The following is a 16,603-nucleotide window of genomic DNA, read 5'->3' as shown; positions in this document are numbered from 1 at the left end:
AATACTGGAAACTTAGACGCTGGCTGGGCTGGGCTCCCCTACTCCCAGGCGGGTGCCCACTGGATTCCCTGGGCCCCCAACCCGGGTGACCCTCCCCTTGAATTTTCTGCACCCAAAGCCAGAAAGAACAGTAGGTTAAGTCATGCAGTCCAAAGTCAGCCCACTCTTAGGTACCCCCCCGCCCCACCTCCCCAGTTCCCGTTGGGGGTCTCAGCCGGCCCGATGCGCCTGCCCCCGGCTCCCCTGGCCGCTGCTCCCCCGGTGCCGTGGGAGTGAGCACTGCCCAGCCCCACCCAGCGGCCCCCTCCCGTCCTGCTCGGTCTCTGCCCCACGAAGACACCTGGCGACATTCTTCTCTCCTGTGTTGTGCTTTTTGGTCTCTTCTTGGCCGTTCCTCAGTCTCATTTCCTAGTTCTCTCTTTTCTCCTGACCCAGGAAATGAAACGAGACTCCACCCTCTTCTGCTTCCCCCCCGCCCCCCGCCAACCTTGCCCCTGCCTCGCCAGGAGCCATCTGGGTCTGCCCGGGCCCCCACTCCCGGGTCTCCTCTCCCGTCGGCACCGCCCACCCCAGTAACCATGCGGCGCCCCCTTGCCCACCAAGAAGCCGCAGAGCTGAAGTCGTCTCTGGCTCTCTCCTCGCTTCCTGCCCAGTCTGTCGCGTGTGGTCCTGCCCGGCCCCTCTCTGGCCCGTCTCCTCCAGTCCCAGCACCGCAGCCCTGGTTCTGGTCCCAGGCCTCTCTTTCCTGGGCCAGCGACAGGTCCTCTACCTCGGTCCCTGTCTGTCGTCTCGCGTCTTTCCAGTCTGTCCTTTGTACTGTCCAGAGGACTCTTTCTAGAACATGGTCAGACCTGCCACTGCTCGCAAACCTCAGGCAGTTCCCGCTGCGTTTTATACACGGTTCCTGGTTCTTGTTGAGGCTCTTTTGGCACTGTGGCGCACAGTTCCCAGCCCTGGCAGCGCCAGAGCCACCTTTGGGGCCCCTTCCCCCGCAGGTGGGCCTCCCCGGGTCCCAGGGACACACCAGCCTCCCAGGCTCTGCCCGCGGCCCCTCGATGCCTCCAGAGTCAAGTGCCCGTGAGCCCAGCCCACTGCCCTCTTCCCGTGCTCAGATGCCTCTGCCCTGGGTCCTGCTGCTCCCCTGGGTGAGGATGCCGGCCTCTGTTCTCTCCTCTGCTTCCTGACAACTAGCTTTCCCATCAGGCTCTGGCTCAGGCCACCTCCTCCAGGAAGCCCCCCGTGCCCTGCAGCACTCACCCCTCCTCCTCTGCTCTGTGTGACGTGTCTCTTACCCTCCCTTAGGTTTCAACCAGCCGTTGACTGGGCCCATGGAGGACGGGAACCATGCTTTGCTCAACACCCTGGCCCAGGGCTCTGTGCTTCGTGGGTGCTTAGATGCTGTGTGCAGGGAGTGGGGGCAGAGGGTGCGTCTTAGACGTGTCCCCTCCCCAGTCTTCATGTCTGATTGCGCCGTGGGTTCCTCAGGAGCTTCCTGGCCACCTGGCATCTCTCCCGAGTTCAGGCACCTGGGGTCCAATTCTCAACAGCCTGACCCGGGGGACTGTCCCACGCAGCCACCCTCATCTAGCCCAGCCCAGCTGACGGCCTCTTCCCACGCACTGTTTCCAGGACATCCTTACGGACCTGTCAGCGGAGAGCGAGCCGGTCGACCTCGAGTGTGAGGTGCAGGACTGCTGGGCACACAAGGTAGGAGCCGAGGCCGTGTGGTCTGGAATGTTCTGTCAAGGGGAACCTCGAAGGCGCTGGAGTATTTTCAGTTTGGGGTCTCCCGCGTTAACGCTGCTCTGCGCCAGGTGCTGTCCAGCACAACTTCTCACCACAGCCCTGAGAGGTTACTTTTGTGTTTTGTTGTTTTTTTGTTTTTTTTTTTGCGGTACGCGGGCCTCTCACTGTTGTGGCCTCTCCCGTTGCGGAGCACAGGCTCCAGACACGCAGGCTCAGCGGCCATGGCTCACAGGCCCAGCCGCTCCGTGGCATGTGGGATCCTCCCGACCCGGGGCACGAACCCGTGTCCCCTGCATCGGCAGGCGGACTCTCAACCACTGCGCCACCAGGGAAGCCCTACTTTTGTTTTTAAGAGAAAGAAGGAGGTTCATAGCGATTGCGTCACTTGCCAGTAGCTACACAGTTACCGGAACAAGTGTCAGAGTCGGCATTTGAATGCTTTTCTTCCCGTGTAATTAAAGTAGTACTTTCTCATGGTGAAAAAAAGCTTTAGTGCAACACAGTGCAGGCAGACCCTCCCTGAGATGCAGACGCTCAGCACTTTTCTGCATGTCACTGCATTCTCTGCATATGTCACAACACCGAGTTCCTGTTTCACTGTTACTGTGCTGGGAGGGGGCACGGGGTGCATAAGCTCTTCCCAAAGGGATGATGGGAGGAGCACGGCCTGCTCAGAGCAGAGTTATTTCCCTCCGCCAGCCTCTGGGAACCACCATGTTACTGTCTGTGAATTTGCTTATTTTACGTTCCTCATATAAGTGGAATTATACAGTATTTGTCCTTTCATTACTGGCATGCTTCACGGAGCACATGTCCTCAAGCATCATCCATGTTGTAGCATGTGTCAGAATTTCCTTTGGCTGTTGTAAAATTGCCATGAGCATGGATGTGCAGATAACTGTTGGAGTCCCTGCTTTCAGTTCTTGGGGGGAATATACCCAGACATGGGATTGCTGGGTCTTACTGTTATTTCTCTGTTTAACTTTTTGAGGGACCAGCAAACTGTTTTCCAACAGAGCTGCACCATTTTACATGCCCACCAGCAAAGAACGCGGGTTTCCATTTCTCTGCATCATCACTTTTCTTTCTTTCTTTCTTTCTTCTTTTTTTTTGTGGGAGGGGGCAGGTACGCGGGCCTCTCACTGTTGCGGCCTCTCCCGTTGCGGAGCACAGGCTCCGGACACGCAGGCTCAGCGGCCATGGCTCACGGGCCCAGCCGCTCCGCGGCATGTGGGATCTTCCCGGACCAGGGCACAAACCCGCATCCCCTGCATCGGCAGGTGGACTCTCAACCACTGCACCACCAGGGAAGACCTCTTTTTTTTTTTCTGAACGTAGCCGTTCTAGTGGCTGTGAAGTGGGTATCTCACTGTGGTTTTGATTCGCATTTTCCTGATGACTAACGAGGTTGTAGAGCTGAGCGTTTTAACATTTGAGGGAAAGTCTGGGATGATTCCTTCCCTAAAGGTTACAGTGGCTGCTTCTGGGGAGAAGGATGTCGGGGGTGGAGGGCAGTGGCCTTCCACTGTTTTTATACACTTCGTGTGGTTTTTAACCAAAACATGCATTACTTCTGTAGTAATAGTTTTTTAAATAGAATGCTTAATTTTTTAAAAATTCTGTTTATTTATTCTTGGTGCCTGGACAGGGACATGAACCCTGGGCCCTCAGATTAAAAGTCTGATGCTCTCCCAGCTGAGCTACCTAGGCTGGAATGCTTACTTTTTATAAAAGCACGTGTTATTGCCGGAGTGCGGTGCTGGTAATTGAACCCCAGTGTCCTGTCTGGACAACTTTTTTCCTTCCAGGTTTTTTTGTTGTTGTTGTTTTTGGGGGTTTTGTTTTTTTCTGTGCCTGGACACTTCAGGGAAGAGCCAGCGTGGAGGCTTTTGGCTTTTGTTCTGCCGCCACTTAGGAGCTTGACAGTCCTGGGAATGTGAACTTTTTTCCTTTATCCCTTAGCTGTCTTTTCATACCTCAATTCACCGACAAGTCCAGTTTAACTATTACTGGGTGTGCATAAAGAAAAACAAATAAGAAACTTAAAACTTATTATAGAGACGCATCAACTAGCCAAGCACAGAATACCCTCAGAGCCCTGTGGGCTCGGCTGTGGCTCTGGTCTTAGAAGAATTTGGGCCGCAGACCAAGGCTTTGTGCCTCCAAGCTGCGACCCGCAGGCCTGGCCGGCTCTCAGCGGAGGCCTCCTCCAGCACTGTTTCGTTCAGTGACACAGCTCTTGCCCTCCCCCCGGGAAGACAGCTGCTCAGGGCCTAAGGGCACGGTTCTCTGCTCTTGGCCTCGGTACCGAGTTTTGGCTCTGATGCTGTCCACGATGGTTGGAGTTCAAAGCTGTGCAGCTGAAAACGGTCTTGGCGTTTCACCTGAAACACTTGTGCCAGGGAGACTCACAGCCGGCCGAGTTGTGGTCCAGATGCCGAGTGGCTCTGGCTGCCCAGAACCAGACACGCGGGTAGGTGCCTAATAAATGTTGGCGGAAGTCGACAGCATCTTGTGGTAGGAGGGGGAGGAAAGGGAGATCTGGTGGTTTGTCCAGAAGTGCCGTCAGACTGTGCACAGCATGTTAACCCTTCAGACCTCCTGGTTTGTCGTATTTGAGGCCAGGTTCCGCATTCTGCTCACAGGGTTATAGAGCGACTGAATCAGGAATTTGCAGCAGCTTCAGAGAGGAGCAAAACAGCCTCCCATCTTATGTGGAATTTCTCCCACTTCATCCTGTTGGAGGTTAGGCTGCCGGGGCCGGTGGCCAGGCCCGTCCTGTGTTGTCATGCAGGAAGCACTCCGAAAATGCTTTTGGTCGACAGGGTTGTCTCTCCTCGATGGGAACTACTTAATTTTCAAGAAGTCTGTTTCGTGAGATAGCTGTATTTGTTAGGAAGTTTTACATTCTATTTTTTGAAATTAAACCAAAGCCTGACCTTCCTAGAACTCAACTTCCGATGGTTTTAGTTCTGCTTTTGCAGGAACAGGGGCTGCTTAGTCACTGTCACTGATTCAGAACTTTACATTTTAACATACTTGTAAAAGACCAGCCATTTATAATCTAAATGTGACGGACCATGGGGACTTGGCTAAAGTAGATTGTGGGACGTCCACGCAGCACAGTGCCTTGCAGCTGAAGAAGCCTTAGAAACGTCCACTGACGTGGAAAGATGTTCCTGACATCACCTATTCGCTCATGGAAATATTTTTTGAGCCCCTGCTTCTTGCCAAGCTCTGTGCCAGGTGCCAGGTGCCAGGAATACAGCAGTGAGCGGTAGATGTGCCGGCTGATCCCAGGATGCCTTTCCTGTCTGGGGGGACAGCGTCACCGATAGGAGACCCCGTGTAGGCCTGCCCTGTCTGACAGTCACCAGCCACCTCTGTGTCTGCACTTTCAGGGGATTTCTCAAGCTGCCAGATACGTTTACCGACGACTCATCAACGACGGGATTTTGAGCCAGGCGTTCAGCATTGCACCTGTGAGATTTTAATTCTTCTTTTCTTTCGTTTTCTCTGCCATTAGCTATTTGTTTTCTTAACCTTTACTCATTCTGCATTTGCCCCCTAGGAATACCGGCTGGTCATCGTGGGGCACAGCCTGGGGGCAGGTGCCGCGGCCTTGTTGACCATCATGCTCAGAGGCCCATACCCACGAGTCAGGTGTTACGCCTTTTCCCCGCCCAGGGGGCTGCTGAGGTACTTCTTTGTTTTCTTTCCTGTAAGGAGGTGCTACTCACAAGTCATGTGGTCAGAACTGTTCTCTTATCTGCAAGTTAGTTAACAATTTCTCATCCTCAGGAGAAGTTTGTTTCAAAGCCCTGTTTGGTTGAAAAAAGACTGGATAGCTTTTCATAGGTCTCTCTAACCATAGCTTTGATTTGATTTGATTTTTTTAAACTGAGGTATAATTATATTAGTTTCAGATGTACAACGTAACGATTCGATATTTGTATATGCTGTGAAATGATCACAATAAGTCTAGTTAACAGAGTCACAGAATCGTTTTTCCTCGTGAGAACTTTTAAGATTTACTTTCCTAGCAGCTTTCACGTACGCAGCTCTTCACATGATGAACTGCAGTCGCCAGGCTGTATGTACAACCCAATAACTTATTTATTTCATAACCGGAAGCTTGTACCTTTGGACTCCTTTCTCCCATTTCACTGCCTCCCCTCCCACCCCCCGCCTCTGGCAGCCCCCAGTCTGTTCTCTGTATCTGTGAGCTTGGTTTGTTTTTTCATTTCTCACATATAAGTGAGATCACATGGTATTTGCCTTTCTGTCTCTTATTTCACTTAGCGTAATGCTCTTAAGGTCCATCCAGGTTGTTGTCCATCCACAAATGGCAAGATTTCGCTACCTTTTATGGCTGAATAATATTCCATCTCACACACACACACACACACACACACACACACACACATCTTTGTCCATTCATCTGTTAGCGGACACTTAGATTTTTTCCATGTCTTGGCTATTGTAAATAATGCTGCAGTGAACATGGGGGTGCAGGTATCTTTCAAGTCAGCGTCTTCGTTTTCTTTGGATAAATACCTGGAAGTGGAATTGCTGGATCATCATATGGTAGTTCTATTTTTAATTTTTTGAGGAACCTCCATACTGTTGTTTTTCTTTTCTTTTCATACTGTTCTTTTGTAGTGGCTGCACCAGTTTACATCCCCACCAGCAATGCACAAGCATTCCCTTTCCTCCACATCTGGCCAGTGCTTGTTATTTCGTTTATCTTTTTAGGATAATAGCCATTCTGACAGGTGCGAGGTACCATCTCGAGCTTTGCATTTTCATTTGATTTGCATTTCCCTGATGATTAGTGATGTTGAGCATCTTTTCACGTACCTGTTGGCCATCTGTGTGTCTTCTTTGGAAAAATGTCTACTTAGATCGTCTGCCCTTTTCTTTTGGACACGCGACATGTGGGATCCTAGTTCCCGGACCAGGGGTTGAACCCTGCAGGGGTCACACGCCCCCTGCAGTGGAAGCTCGGCGTTTCAACCACTGGACCGCCAGGGAAGTCCCCATCAGATTGTCTTATTGCTATTGAGTTGTATGAATTCTTTATGTATTTTGGTTTTAACCTCTTACCAGGTATATGATTTGCAAATACTTTCTTCCATTCAGTAAGTCGCCTTTTCGTTTTGTCAATGGTTTCCTTTGCTGTGCAAAAGCTTTTTAGTTGGATGTAGTCCCATTTGATTAGGCTTTTGTTGCCTTTGTTTTTGGTGTCAAATCCAAAAAATCATCACCAAGACCAATGTCAAGGAGCTTACTGCCTATGTCTTCTTCTAGGTGTATTCTGATTTCAGGTCTTACATTTAAATGTCTTTAACCCATTTTGAATTAACTTTTGTGTATGGTGAGATAGTGGTCCAGTTTTCCCAACCTCATTTATCGAAGAGACCGTCTTCTCCCCACTGTGTATTCTCAGCTCCCTTCTTAATTAATTCACCGTAAGTGCACGGGCTTATTTCTGGGCTCCCTGTTCTGCTCCATTGATCTGTGTCTGTATTTATACTAACCATCATACTCTCCTGATGACTCTAGCTTTGTATTATATTATGAAATCAAGGATCACGATATCTCCAGCTTTGTTTTTCTTTCTCAAGATTGCTTAGGGCTATTTGGGGTCTCTTGTGCTTCCAAATGAATTTTAGTGTTGTTTGTTCTACTTCTTGAGAAATGCCATTGGAATTTTGATTAGGACTACATTGAATCTGTAGATTTCTTTGGGTAATATGGACATTTTAGTAATAATTCTTTTAATTCATAAGCACTGAATACCTTTCCATTTATCTGTGTCTTCTTCAGTTTCTTTCATCAGTGGCTTCTAGTTTTCACTGTGCAGGTCTTTCACTTCCTTGGTTAAATTTATTCCTAGGTACTTTATTCTTTTTTTTTTTCCAATATTTATTTGTTTGCATTGGGTCTGAGTTGTGGCACACTGCATCTTCGTTGTGGTGCATGGGCTTCTCTCTAGTTGTGGTGCATGGGCTCTAGAGCACACGGGCTCTAGTAGTTGCGGTGCGGGTTTAGTTGCCCTGCGGCATGTGGGATCTTAGTTCCCTGACCAGGGATCAACTCGCGTCCCCTGCATTGGAAAGCGGATTCTTAACCACAGGACCACCAGCGAAGTCCTATTCTTTTTGATGTAATTATAAATGGGATTGTTTTCTTAATTTCTCTTTCTGATAGTTTATTATTAGTATATAGAAACGCAACAGTTTCTGTATATTAATTTTGTATCCTGCAACTTCACTGAATTTGGTTACTAATTCATTTTTTGAGTTTGAAAATTATTTTTCTTTTCTGATTCAACATACTTAATCCTGTATAATCTTTGGCCTGATGATAGAAGAAATCTGTACGACCATTAAAAAAAAGAAATAAAAAATGAAAGGGGTAAAAATTAAATTTGTATCCATCGTAGAATTTTTGAAAAATATAAATAAGTGGAGAGATCAGGATCTACCCAGAAATCATCACTGTAACTATTCAGGTTTGCTTTCTTCCAGCTCTTTGTGTGTGGATATGTGTTTTTCTAATACTCTATATACATTATATCCTTAACTATTCTTTGAGAACGTGTTTTTAAATTAACTTAGTTTTCTGTCATCTGGTTACACCACTTTTATTTATTCCCATACTGATATTTACATTCCTTTCATTTTTTCATTATTATAAATCTATCAATACCTTTACATAAATGTGTACCTTTAAAATTTTTAGAAGCTCTTTTAATATTAAAACACATATTTATACATATAAGACACGAAAGTGACTTTTTAAAATAACTGATTGTTTTTATTCAGTGAAACAAAGATAAAACATGTTTTTTAGAGTAATAAGCAAAAATCCATACAACTTGGATGCATTTTGCTGTGTGAAAGAAACCTGACACAAGAGACCTTACTGTGTGATTTCACTTATATGACATTTAAAAAAAATTTTTTTTTAATAAATTTATTTTATTTACTTATTTTTGGCTGTGTTGGGTCTTCGTTGCTGTGTGCGGGCTTTCTCTAGTTGTGGTGGCTTCTCTTGTTGCAGAGCGTGGCCTCTGGGTGCACGGGCTTCAGTCGTTGTGGCACGCGGGCTCAGTAGTTGTGGCTCCTGGGCTTAGTTGCTCCGCGGCACGTGGGATCTTCCCGGACCAGGACTTGAACCTGTGTCCTCTGCACTGGCAGGCGGATTCTTAACCACGGCGCCACCAGGGAAGCCCCTGCATGACATTTTAGAAAAGACAAAACTATAACAACAAAAAGCAGATCAGTGGTTGCCTGGGGTTGGGGATGGGGTATTGCAGAAGGACAAAGGGAGCCCCGGGGGGTGATGGAAATGCTCTACGTCTTGATTGAGGTGGTTGCTAAACAATTATATACATTTGTCAAGAGTCATCAAATTGTACACTTACAATGGGTGTGATTTTACTGTTGTAAATTACACCTCAATAAAGCTGATTTAAAAATAGTCACATACCTCTGCACCCACCCAAGTGGAGAAATGAACGTTGCCAGTGCCTTAGAAGAGTCCCTGGGTGTCCTCTCCTTTCCTGTTCACAGGGAATCACTGTCCTGATCTTTGTGAAAATTCTTCCCTTGCTTTTTTTTTTAGTTTAAAAAAAAATTGTTTTTTAATTTTTGGCTGCACCATGCGGCCTTGCAGGATCTTAGCTCCCCAACCAGGGATCGAGCCCATGCCCCCTGCAGTGAAGCGCAGAGTCCTAACCACTGGACCGCCAGGGAAGTCCCTTCCCTTGCTTTAAAAATTAGTTTTACCACCTGTATACATGTCTCTACATAGTCTGGATTTGCATGATTTTGAAATTCAGAGAAAGGGAATTATACTTTTGTTATTTTTTTTTTCCGCACATTGTTTGATGTCTGAAACGTCATTGTGTAAATTCTCGTTATGTTTCATCACATATCACAAATTATCTGTTCTGCTGGTGACGGACATCGGGCTGTCACAGACGTGCTGGGTCATGGAGTGTGCACATGCTTGCGCTTTGCGTGTTGTGGCTGCACCCATTCACACCTTACTGGCAGCGTGCATACCCCTCCACATTCTAACACTTAATAGTGTCCAATTTGAACATTTTTGCCAATCTGATGGGCACGCAGTGATGTTTCATTGTTTAATTTGCATTTCCATGATGAAGTTGAGTCTCTTCGTATTTTTATTGAATTTCTACTCTCATGAAGTTCCTTTTGCCCACTTTTCTATTGTCTTTTTTTTCTCACTGGTTTGTATATATATTCAGTACATCACTTCTTTGTTGGTTCTAAGTATGTGTTGTAAATATACTCACTCCTTGATGTGTCTGAGTCAAGTCTTTATCAGTTCTTAATTTTAACATTGACTAATTTGTCATTATTTTTGGCTGTGTTGGGTCTTCGTTGCTGCGTGCAGGCTATCTCTAGTTGCAGCGAGCGGGGGCTACTCTTCATTGCGGTGCGTGGGCTTCTCACTGCAGTGGCTTCTCGTTGTGGAGCACAGGCTTCAGTAGTTGTGGCACATGGGCTCAGTAGTTGTGGCTCACGGGCTCTAGAGCGCAGGCTCAGTAGTTGTGGCGCACAGGCTTAGTTGTTCTGCGGCACGTGGGATCTTCCCAGACCAGGATCGAACCTGTGTCCCCTGCATTGGCAGGTGGATTCTTAACCACTGCACTACCAGGGAAGTCCCAGGTTTTCGTTTTAAGAAATCTTTCTCTGTCCCAAGGACATGGAGCTAGTCTCCTATCATATCTTTTAAAAAGCCTTTTAGTCTGACCTTTCACCTTTACCTAGGTCTTTAATCTATGTTTAATTCGGGTTTTTTTGTGTGTGTACAGCATGAGGTAGAGATTCAGTTTCATCTTCCCGCTCACACCTTGAGTGCTTTATCTCAGCAGTGTTTATTAAAAGCCCATCCTTCCCCTGTGGGAGGCGTCTATGCTCACTTTTCCCCTGGCTTCGTCTGACTCTGCTGACGCCACACTGGGTTAAGTACCTTAGTTGCCTACCCAGTGCTGACATCTAGTAACGCAAATCCCCATGCCTTTTACTTTTTCAAGAGAATCTGGCCAGTGAGTTGCTCCACCTGGAATCTCTTATTTCTCTTCCCCTTTAGAGGGTGGAGAATAGAGTGGAGTTCTGTGAACACTGACCTCTTCCTAACTTGGTACAGTTACTTGCTTTCTCTTGGAAGCCTTCTGTGGGCAATATAATCACTTTTTTTTTTAATTTCAGCAAATCCCTTTATGAATACTCTAAGACCTTCATCGTGTCACTTGTTCTGGGCAAGGATGTGATTCCCAGGTGAGTCTGCTGGCTGTCCTGTCTGGGCTTGGGCTGGCGGGAAAGGCAGAGTTCTAAGCCTCAATCTGGTCTTTTGCTCAACAGGTTAAGTGTGACCAACTTGGAAGATTTGAAGAGGAGAATCTTGCGAGTGATTGCTCACTGCAACAAGCCCAAGGTAACTCGGGGGTGGGGGGTGCGGAAGAGGACCTGCAGGGGTTAGGGCCTCCCCACCAGGCTATTTGTGGCCTCGAAAGGACGTTTCTAAATTCAGAGCCTCATAGCGCAGGGCACTGATGCTGCTAGAAGCTCTTCTACCCCCGGCACAGACTGTTGGCTGCTGTTCTGCAGAGGCCGCCTGAGAAGCAAATGGCTAAACCATGCGCAGGGAAGCTGCAACTAGAACATACTATACTAGAACCATCCCTGTTTGGTTAAGTGATTTTTTTTTTTTTGGTCATACTTAGTCCTGTCATGACTAACAGCGTTCTGATGGTTTTGGTCCCAAAGCTTAGAAAACAAGGCTGCCAGATAGAGTTCAGAAGGCGCTGGTATTGCTGGGCTGTGGAGTATTATAGTTGTTACACATATAAATGCATTTGTATTTACCAGTAGAGAAGAATATCCATGATGTTTTGAAGAGTTTTTTTAAAAACGGAAGGATTAAAAATGCTTCTTAGAATGTAATCCAAGGCAGGGGTAGGTGACGAGGTATATATAGCTTTCACCAAAAAAACACACCAAAATGTGGTTTTATTTAGGTAACGGGGACTAGAGATGCTTTTTCACTTAACATCTTTGTTTTGTGACGTTTTTTGTTGCTAATTAGAAAAAAATTTTTAATTTAAAAATAAACTTCCTCCTTATCAGCTACACTCCCCCCAAATTAAAAAAAAAAAATTTGTATCTAATGTCTTTAAGGGTAAAGGGTAAAACTGGTTTACAGAATTGCCTAAAAAGAATTAAGGGTAATTTTTTCCTCAAAATCTGCCTGAATTTGGTTTTTAGATATGGCTTCAAGTGTGATGGCGTCACTGCCCCAGAGAAACCTGGGTTTGGGCCCCTGACCTCCACACTCCTAAGGTCCATGTTGAAAAACAAAGCAGCCAGGCTTCTAAGTGCTGTGGGGTTGCCGCCACCAGCTCACGGGTCGCAGGAGGTCTCCGGGGACCGTGAAAGCCTCACGGAGTCACACGCATGCCGTCTTCTCGGTCTCGCCCTCAGTACAAGATCCTGCTGCACGCGTGCTGGTACGAGCTGTTTGGAGGGCACCCCGAGGACCTGCCGACGGAGCTGGATGGGGGCGACCTGACGCAGCCTCTCCTCGGGGAGCGGAGCCTGCTGGCGCACGGGTCCCCGGCCTACAGCTTCTCCAGCGACTCCCCGCTCGAGTCCCCCACCAAGTACCCCCCTCTCTACCCTCCCGGCAGGATCATCCACCTGGAGGAAGTGGGCACTTCAGGGAGGTGAGTGCGGCGGGCCGGACGTGGTCAGTCACCCACCAGCGGTGAAGGGAGACTCACGGGGGTGAGACTTGAAGAGACGCTCGGCTTTTCCTCTTTCAGGTTTTCCTGCTATCCTGCTGCTCGGTACAGTGTGAAATGGTCACACGAATCGGAATTCAGCAAAATACTCATCGGCCCAAAGATGCTAACAGACCACATGCCCGACATCCTGATGAGAGCCCTGGACAGCGTGGTGTCCGACAGGGCCGCTTGTGTCTCCTGCCCGACCCAGGGAGGCTCCAGTGTGGAGGTCGCGTAACCCGGGCAACTGGGAGCTGCTCGGGCCGTGGACATCTGAGTGATTCCCACGATGCCAATGATCGGACTTCAGTGGTCTCCTAAATGACTGAGTAATTTGAGAAATACTTCTGACCACAACATTCACACAATCAGGAGCCAGGAGAGCACTGAGGTGACGGCCTCCCCCCCACCCCCCGAGACCGAGTGGGTGTCACGCCCTTTCCTGTAGGCCTGCTGATTCCCAGGAGTCCCACAGCCAGGTTTAAGGCCCTAATGGGTCTGTAGGCGCCCGCCCCTCAGGCCACCTTTTCAGTGACAGGGTCCTGCCTTACGAGTTGGCACACAGGTGCGCAGTGTATTCTGCGAACTGGACTTGCCCGCCTGCACAAACTCAGTATCAGTTGCGAGGGTGCAGACTGGGGTCTGTCATGGGTGGCACTAAGCGAGGGTCAGCCCTGAGCTCCGACTGGGAATCAGACGAAAGCAGGTCGGGGAGGCGAGCAGAGACTGCAGCTCCTGGCCTCCGGGTGCCCCGTGCCCTGTTCACGCTGCTTGCTTCACCAGCCTCAGGGTGATGGCCCAGTTCTCGTGGGGTATTCGCAGAGGTCGGCCAGTGGATTCAGAGTGAGTTAAAAAAAAAAAAAAAAAAGCACTTACGTATCATGAGTGCCTGCACAGCCATGAACTCTTCCAGTGGGTGTTTCTGGGAAGGTCTGTTTTACTGGGTAGTTTTACAACAGTCCTGTTTTAAACATCTTTTTTCTGTCCACTGTAAACAACAAAATGGAGTCTTAAGTTTTCCTGGAGCTCTGGCTAAAGACTGAAGATTGCCCAGGCGTCTGACTGCACTCCACCCCCGATCCAAACCCTGTAAAATGAGAGTAATGGGATTCCTTTAGAAGGCATGAACCCACAAGCACGGGGGGGAAGAAGAGACAGGAACAATGAGATGGCCAGAGGTAAGCGGACTCCTGGGTGAAGTGGGGAAGGAAAGACAAGAATAAATCCAGTCTACAAACCAGATGCCCCAGGTACCTCGGACCCAGGCATGAAGCAGACAGCGGGGGACCGGCCAGAGTGGCGGCTGGAAGAAATCTGGCTCCTCGCTTGCTTCAGGGTAGAGGGGGCGCTGGACACCAGCGCAGTAGAACAACTCCTCCCACTTGGCTCCCAGAACCTTCAAGAAGGTGCTCCAAGGAAATCAGACCTCTAGGGATACCTGCCCCCTCAGGGCCTAGTAGCTGTCACAGCCATACCACCTTCGTTTTTGAAAACCCGCAAAGGTCTCTGACTGAAATGCTGTGGTAACATCCAACTGCTACAAGTTTCGTTTCTAAACATAATTCCTGTACGTTCCTAGCGGCAGGAAGGAAAGCGATCCCAGCACCTTGAACCACACCACCCTGGCGTGACCCACCTACGTGCTCAGTGTCCGGTCTGCTTTTTAGTTTTCAGTGTTCAAGCACGAGCCAGGGATTGCCAGACACTTGGGGAACAAAGGACCAAAAGAAACAGACACGGGAGAAGCTACATACAGCTGAGGAACAGAAAGAGTGCTGCAACCACAAAACTGATCCACAAGGCTGAAAAATAGTATTTAGGGAAAAAAGAACTCCTGGACATGAAAAGTATAAAAAATGAAATCAAAAGCAGCTGGGAAAGGGATACCTGAATAACGGGAGACAAGCTTCCAGACAAACAAGCCCACCAAGCACAGGGTACGCGAGACAAAGGTCCACCCAGGACATGAAGATGCAGGGCAGACCCCGTAAGACGTGGAGATAAACGTACCGCCCCCTGCAGTGCAAACAGCCAAGACGACGGGGAGATCTGCCTTCGAGAAGCCGAAGAGAAGTTATTTCCAGTCTGGAACTTCAGACCCAGCCAAAAAGTATCAGGTTCGAATGAAGTTATTTTCAAAGATACAAGTGCTCAAAAACATAGATGACCCACATACTTCTCAGGAAACTCTTGGAGAATCTGTCCATCAAGGTGAGAAAGTAAATTAGAAAACAAGGAGTTAAGATGTAGAAAATAAAAGATCAACACGTAAGAGAAGTGGTGGTCAGAGGGCTCTGTGCCTTCAGGGAAGTGAAACCTGATGAAACACATGCTATATCCGAACGTCCTGAGAGACTCAGACAACAGATGGAAAAGTCAGTTAAGCTAATCAAGTACACAGAAAACAAAGCAAATAAACTAGTACTCCAGAAGAAACCAAGGTTGTGCAGGAAAGGCAGATTCTGCTACTACATGGCTCAGCCCTGAGCGTTTACGTGGCAGTGGCAATGCAGACACTGAATATCAGCGCCAACCCAAACGACTGTACTGAAGGGGTGGGAGAGGTGTGTTGAGGCTGGGGTTACGGCTGGTTAAGAGCTACTGCATCCCCACCAGGGAGGGGACGTCGTCATTGGTGGCTGGAACTGAAGATCCAGCGGAGCACCCAGCTCAGCCTGAGCCCCGGGGAGGGGAGGGGCTGACAGCTCAACCGGTCACCAATGGCCAGTGACTGAACTGAAGCCTCCAGAAAATTCGAAGGGACCTGGTTTGGACAGCTTCCGGGTTGGGGAACACATGGAGATGTGGGGAGAGCCGTGCACCCAGGGAAGCACCCAGCCCTTCCTCCATACCTTGCCCTCTACATCTCTTCCGTCTGGCTGTTCCCGAGTTACATCCTTTTATGATAAACCAGTGATCTGGTAAGTAAAAGAGAAAAAAGCAAGCACATGCTTTAGACATGTGAAGACAAGTACGAAGAATTACCTAAGAGAACTCAAATGGGTGCGCCTCTGGGGAGGGTGTGAAGGGGGAAGACTGCTGTTTTTGTAGCAAATCTTTAGATTTGGTCTTAAAACTGCATTGTTTACCTTTGGTTAAAAAAAAAAAATAACTCTTCCAAGCAATAAAAAAGAGAATTAAAAAAACAGCTTCTAACATGAACTGTTGATAGTATAAGTTTAGGCTCCAGAAAGGATCTTAAAGTCATATCGTCAGTCCCCACCTTACCAGGCTGCCAGCTCGGGTTCCAATACGTGCGTCTTCAGCCCAGAGCTCTGGTCCGAGATGCGGACACACGTCCCCGCGTGGACATCACATGAGTCTCGCCAACATTCGCCAGGTCTCAAACCGAACGTCACTCAACGCCCCCTCTTTGTTTGCTGGCTCCTCCGTCTTCTCCCCGTAGAGGGACCGCTCCCTGTCCCCCCACCACGAAAACATGCGTTGGAAATGAACATCCAACGACCCAGGGTTTTACAGGGAGGCAAACACACACATACCCCAGCAGGTGGTTCCCCAAGCTCTCAAGAACTCCAGTATTACCAATCATGATTCAAGGATTTATTAAGTCATACATGCAAAACATACTGCTAATCGCATTAGCAAAAGATCAATGTAAAAACACTCCACAATTCTGCAACTGTCAATTTAAAAAATTTTGTTCTAGTGGTTGAAAGGTCCAAGCTCGTATTCTTGCCAGTGGGTAAGTTGTACAGAACTTCGTTAGCACGAGCACGGGGTTGACAGAACCTCACAGACCCCAAGGAACATTGTTAGGGCAAGGACAGGAAGCGTGTGCACGCTGTGAGGCAAGAGGCGGTCAGTGTTATTAGTCCAGGTGCAGTGTCGGTGATCTGGCAGGGTTTACAGTTTAAGAATATCTAAGTATTTTAAAAACTGTAAACCTGCAACATAGGATTTTTACACCTAGTTACTAGAAAACCAAGGAAAGCACTTACTAGCTTTGGATAAGGTAACATGAAAACAGGAATGCACTTTTACTAATCTACAAAAAAAATTCTCTAATGCATATTC

General features: G+C 48.1%; 1 protein-coding gene and 1 non-coding gene across 4 annotated transcripts in view; one reads left to right on the top strand and one right to left on the bottom strand.

The window, feature by feature from the left end:
• Positions 1–15,700, top strand: part of DAGLB (diacylglycerol lipase beta) — a 31,577-nt gene extending 15,877 nt beyond the window's left edge. For 2 of the 3 annotated variants that reach the window (XM_029219544.1, XM_029219542.1), the window contains 7 exons: positions 1,630–1,707; positions 5,148–5,228; positions 5,318–5,445; positions 10,995–11,063; positions 11,148–11,220; positions 12,267–12,508; positions 12,608–15,700. In XM_029219544.1, the coding sequence (XP_029075377.1) occupies positions 1,630–1,707; positions 5,148–5,228; positions 5,318–5,445; positions 10,995–11,063; positions 11,148–11,220; positions 12,267–12,508; positions 12,608–12,806 (870 nt within the window). In that variant the 3' untranslated portion in view covers positions 12,807–15,700. Of the gene's footprint in view, positions 1–1,629; positions 1,708–5,147; positions 5,229–5,317; positions 5,446–10,994; positions 11,064–11,147; positions 11,221–12,050; positions 12,509–12,607 lie in introns of those variants that run through there. The other variant, XM_029219543.1, reaches the window with a different exon arrangement.
• Positions 3,384–3,456, bottom strand: TRNAK-UUU. Its single transcript has one exon. It is a non-coding gene; the product is annotated as a tRNA-Lys (tRNA).
• Positions 15,701–16,603: the final 903 nt, after the last annotated feature.

This window comes from Monodon monoceros, unplaced genomic scaffold (genome assembly GCF_005190385.1).
Source record: "Monodon monoceros isolate NGI ecotype Baffin Bay Population unplaced genomic scaffold, NGI_Narwhal_1 Super_Scaffold_13, whole genome shotgun sequence".
In the NCBI taxonomy this organism is placed as follows: domain Eukaryota; kingdom Metazoa; phylum Chordata; class Mammalia; order Artiodactyla; family Monodontidae; genus Monodon; species Monodon monoceros.
Note: the sequence above shows the minus strand (reverse complement) of the source record. Positions and strands in the feature narration are given on the sequence as shown.